Below are 4,771 nucleotides of genomic sequence, written 5' to 3'. Positions count from 1 at the left end.
TCTCTCTCTCTCTCTCTCTCTCTCTCTCTCTCTCTCTGTCTCTCTGTCTCTGTCTCTCTGTGTCTCTGTCTCTCTGTCTCTGTCTCTCTGTCTCTCTCTGTCTCTCTGTCTGTCTGTCTGTCTGTCTGTCTCTCTCTCTCTCTCTCTCTCTTCCCCCCCCCCCCCCCTTTTCCCTCTTTTTTCCCCCTCCCCCTCTTTTTCCCTCCCCCCCCCCCCCCCCCCCCCCCCCCCCATGTTGAGCTGCTTGAGTCTCGTCCCTCACCTTTCTCTCTGGCCTCGGAACCCAATTTCTGGGAAGGGAGTCTTAGCGCGGCGGTAGCCCCTCTTTTGTCCAAACCTCTCCACACAGTCCCCATCTTAGGCCGAATTGGCGACCTCTCCGCCCCAATGCCCTCTAGCCAGGGTGTAGCAAAGGCCGAGGAACTGCCTCCCGGTCCGCAGTATTCCGCAGCGGCAGCCTCCTTTCTCAAGCTAGGCATCGGAGTGGGAGCTTTCGCCCAAGGCCCTCTCGGGGAGGGAGCTGGGTAGGGGAGAGTACCAAGAGGAAAGGGTAAGGACAGCAAGCGCTCCGAGGTCGGAGTCTCAATTGGTCTCTGGCGGCTTCAAGACCGTCCGGACTCTCGGCCTTCGCTCTCTCGGCTAGCCGGGGTTGCGGTTCCCTTTCCCTGGGTACCAGACCATGATCAGAGTCCTCAGGTCGAGGCTTCCTCCCACAGTCCTTGGGGCTTTGAGCTCCTTTGGTCCAGGGGGGGAGGGGCGGAATAATAGCGAATTTCCCTGTTCTCTATTTAGGCAAAAGACAAAAACAAGAGAACTTTAGCTGAGTGACAGCTGGTTAAATAAGAGCGCCCCCTCCCCCGTCTCCTTGTCAGTGTGTCAATATGTAAGAGCGTGTGTGTGTATTTGTACTGAAGTGGAGCGAAACTTGGAGTTTTCTTAAGGCTTCCTGGTACTTTGAGCTTGAAAGAGGTCAATATTTGGGAGATGTGGGGCCCGCAACTTCCCCTCAACTTTCTATGGACTTGGGGGTTACTCGGTAGTGCTCGGACAACACTCTCGCCTCAAAAGCATACACACACACTTGAAGTTCTCAGGGGCCCTTTAACTCCCGGGGGCATTTTACCTGGTTGGGGTCTTCCAATGAGTCCAACCCTCTGACCCTCCAGTGCTGCTCTCCCAGGGAGAGAGCACCGAGAGGCTTCGGGGAGTCAGGTGCAGAGGCAGCAGAAGCCACAGCCAGAGCATAGCCGAGGCAGCCCGAGCAGATGCCAGGCAGCCAAACGGCGCCATCAGGGTCAGGGCTGGAAACGCGCAAGGAAACTCACGAACTCGATTTGCGCTTGCTGCGGCTGAGACAGCGGCTGCTTGCTGCAGCACAGAGTTTGATAAATATAGCCTGGCGTTTGCCCCTAAATTAGGCTCCGTTTCCTTATTTAGCCCTAGCACAATGATTTTAGATGATGTCACTTAGAGCTAAACGAGAAAATTGATCTCAGATTTGCTTGGCCTCTAAAGCCTGGTTAAGCAGATTGAGAATTAAAAAGACGGAGAAAAAGGGAGAGGAGGGAGGAAGGGTGCGTCGGCGAGCAACTGAGCTAGCCAGAGATCGAGAGGAGGGCAGGAGCCGGGAGAGCGCCCCCGCCTTTTCTGGGCGGGGGAAGTCTCACTCACCAATGAAAAGTGGTCGCTTACTGAAGAGGAGAAAAAAAAAAGTTTTCCTGTTGACTGTTGGAAGCGAATTGAGCAATTATCTAGTTTACCTTCTCCTCTTGGAAGTTAACGATTGGCGAGATCTTTGCTGCGTTATTGACACAACACTTTCTATTGATAGAAATAAGTAGTGATTGTCCCCGAGTCATTGGTACGCCAAGTAAACTGCGATGGGCTGGCATGAGTCCATTGGACTGGGAAGGCTGGTTCGGCTGGTGATGCTGGGGAGGAGGAGGAGGATGGTGGTGGTGTTGATGGTGCTCGTCTCCCAATCTGCAGATCAGTGACAAGACGGGGGAAAAAAGAGGCGTCTACGATAGCAGCTTGGACCCGGCTCACACATGCAAGGCAGAGATGGATTGTAGTTCCCATCACTCGAGCACAAAAATCTTAGCGACTCCTCCGTCTAGAGAGAGCCTGCCGGCTAGAGGCAACATGATCAGCTCTTCCAAACCCCTCGCCTTTTCCATTGAACGAATAATGGCCAGGACTCCAGAACCCAAGTCTATGCCCGTCCCCCATTTCCTACAGGGATCTGTATCCAAAGGAGACCCCAAGCACTCCTTGCACCTCAACTCATCGATCCCATGCATGATTCCCTTCGTGCCGGTGACCTACGATACCAGCCCCAAAGCAGGGATGACAGGGTCGGAACCAAGAAAAACTAACCTGGACTCCACTTCTTCACCGGCATCCTCGTCCTTTAGCTGCAGTGATCTGCTGAACTGTGCGTTGAGTCTGAAGGGAGACTTTGCCCGCGACGCTTTGCCTCTACAGCAGTATAAATTAGTCCGACCCCGAGTGGTCAACCACTCCTCCTTCCATGCCATGGGGGCTCTGTGCTATTTCAACCGGGGAGATGGTCCTTGTCACCCGTCGGCCAGTGTCAACATCCACCCAGTGGCTTCCTATTTCCTCAGTTCCCCTTTACACCCACAACCCAAGACGTATTTAGCTGAGAGAAACAAATTGGTCATCCCGACTGTGGAAAAATACCCTTCGGGAGTGGCTTTCAAAGACTTGTCCCAGGCTCAGCTGCAACATTACATGAAAGAAAGTGCCCAGATCCTCTCGGAAAAAATTGCTTTCAAAACCTCAGAATTCAGCCGAGGTTCTCCTAACAGCAAACCCAAAGTTTTCACTTGTGAAGTGTGTGGAAAGGCAAGTACTTGGTTTGATTTAGTTGGGAGACCTGGGCTTTCGGACATTTTGCTCTGGGCTGTCCTTAAAAAAAAAAAAAAAGGTTATTTTCCTCCCCCGTGTTCCCCATCCTTACTCCTACCCCAGTTAAAACTCGAATATACTAGTGCCGTTAACCTGTTCAATTTGTGTTCAACTTTAAAGGTATTTAACGCGCATTATAACTTAACCCGTCATATGCCGGTGCACACAGGAGCCAGACCCTTTGTTTGCAAAGTTTGCGGAAAGGGCTTCAGACAAGCGAGTACCCTCTGCCGTCACAAGATCATTCACACCCAGGTAAGTATTTGGGGGTTGATCACTCTTTTCCCAGCTTCTCACTGAAAGTTTCTAGACTTCCGCGTTTTAGTTCCCTGTTTGTTCGAAAGTGGCGCCTGGCAATGGTTAAATTCAAGAATTGTTGGGGAAGTTTTTTTTTTTTCCTCTCCTTTGTTTATGCATGGGAAGTACACAGGGAGAAAAGCAGAATGTTACCTTGCAAGTTTCCACTTCGCTTTCCTCCACTAAAAAGCAAAAAGAAACAAATATTTCTGACTCCTTTGTTTCTCAAACTTTTCTAGGAAAAACCTCACAAATGTAACCAATGTGGTAAAGCATTTAACAGAAGTTCCACTTTAAATACTCACACTCGGATACACGCTGGCTACAAACCTTTTGTTTGTGAATTCTGTGGCAAAGGATTTCATCAAAAAGGTACAAAATACAAACCCCGCTAATCTTTTTTGTTGCTGTTGTTTCTCTTGCTATTCTCTCTCAACAAGAGCTCAGCTAGATTTGTTTGAACACATTTAGGGAGATGGTTTTTCTATCAGAATTTATTCTGCAAATTAGTTTGAGTTTTGGTGTTTTGTCGCCTTCAAGAGTCTGGGTCGGCTTCATATTAAAGAAGAAAACAGGTGGTGAGTTTTGTTTTGTTTTTCACTCAAATGCACAATTTCGTTTCGTTAAAACGAATAAAGGTTTTAGCAGTATGAATTCTAGAAAAATTAGAATTTTAAAAAAGATGAAGTTTAACAAAAAAAAAAAAATCAGAGAATTGAAAGAGAGCGGGCTTTGGGTCCCAGACTGCTGCCTGCAAGAGGAGCCGCAAAAGGTCTCTGGCCTCGGTAGCTCTGGTTTCCACCACCTTACTCCTCTTTCCACCTCCTTCCCTTCCGGCTTTCAAGTTCGGTTTCCAGAATAATATTCCTGTCGTTTGTATGTTTCAGGAAATTACAAAAACCACAAGCTGACCCACAGCGGGGAGAAGCAGTTCAAATGCAACATTTGCAACAAGGCTTTCCACCAGGTCTACAACCTGACTTTCCATATGCACACCCACAACGACAAGAAGCCCTTCACTTGTCCCACCTGCGGCAAGGGCTTCTGTAGGAACTTTGACCTCAAGAAACACGTCCGTAAGTTGCACGATAGCGCCCTGGGGCTGCCCCGGGCCCCTGCAGAGGCCGGCGCTGACCCACAGACCCAGATGCAGCCCCAGCCTCCGATACCCCCGCCGCCGCCTCCCGGATCATTGCAGCCTCCTCTTCATCAGGGCCACCAGTGAGAGGGCTGACCCGAGACCTCTGACAGGCCCGCGGCCCCGCTGCTTCTCCAACGATGCGCCATAGTGGGAAACTGAGTGCTGGTTCGGCCTGTCACCTGGGAGCAGACAGCACCCACCCAGTCTCCTCGTCTGGGGGGAGGCTACCAGAAGGCTCTGCCGCCACCGCCCTTTGGCTTCTTTGCATGCACCTGCTAAACGGTTTTGTGTATTATACTTGATATAGCCACTAACAATCATGAAAGTTTTTTTTTATTTTTTTTTCTGTTGTTAATTTTCTTTTCTTAAAAACAAAATAAGACTTTTTTCATCTCGGAT

General features: G+C 49.9%; 1 protein-coding gene across 2 annotated transcripts; it reads left to right on the top strand.

The window, feature by feature from the left end:
- The first annotated feature begins 2,064 nt into the window (after positions 1–2,064).
- FEZF1 (FEZ family zinc finger 1) lies at positions 2,065–4,456 on the top strand. 2 transcript variants are annotated; one of them, XM_069087016.1, is made up of 5 exons: positions 2,065–2,511; positions 2,656–2,871; positions 3,055–3,189; positions 3,471–3,603; positions 4,119–4,456. In XM_069087016.1, exons 1-5 carry the CDS (start codon positions 2,065–2,067, stop codon positions 4,454–4,456), a joined length of 1,269 nt encoding a protein of 422 aa, XP_068943117.1. The 2 variants fall into 2 exon arrangements, with proteins under 2 accessions (XP_068943117.1, XP_068943115.1); XM_069087014.1 differs by having other exon boundaries at positions 2,065–2,871.
- The last annotated feature ends 315 nt before the right edge of the window (positions 4,457–4,771 follow it).

This window comes from Petaurus breviceps, unplaced genomic scaffold (assembly GCF_028583685.1).
Source record: "Petaurus breviceps papuanus isolate PSGF00001 unplaced genomic scaffold, PetGlider_PUasm1.0 181, whole genome shotgun sequence".
In the NCBI taxonomy this organism is placed as follows: Eukaryota; Metazoa; Chordata; class Mammalia; order Diprotodontia; family Petauridae; genus Petaurus; species Petaurus breviceps.
The sequence above is the reverse complement of the archived record's forward strand: the minus strand, read 5'-3'. Positions and strand labels throughout refer to the sequence as shown.

Coding starts and splice junctions, on each gene's coding strand:
- FEZF1 (XM_069087014.1), top strand. CDS start 2,065: ATGGATTGTAGTTCCCATCACTCGAGCACAAAAATCTTAGCGACTCCT. Junction 2,872..3,054: donor CTTGTGAAGTGTGTGGAAAG/GCAAGTACTTGG, acceptor TCAACTTTAAAG/GTATTTAACGCGCATTATAA. Junction 3,604..4,118: donor CAAAGGATTTCATCAAAAAG/GTACAAAATACA, acceptor TGTATGTTTCAG/GAAATTACAAAAACCACAAG.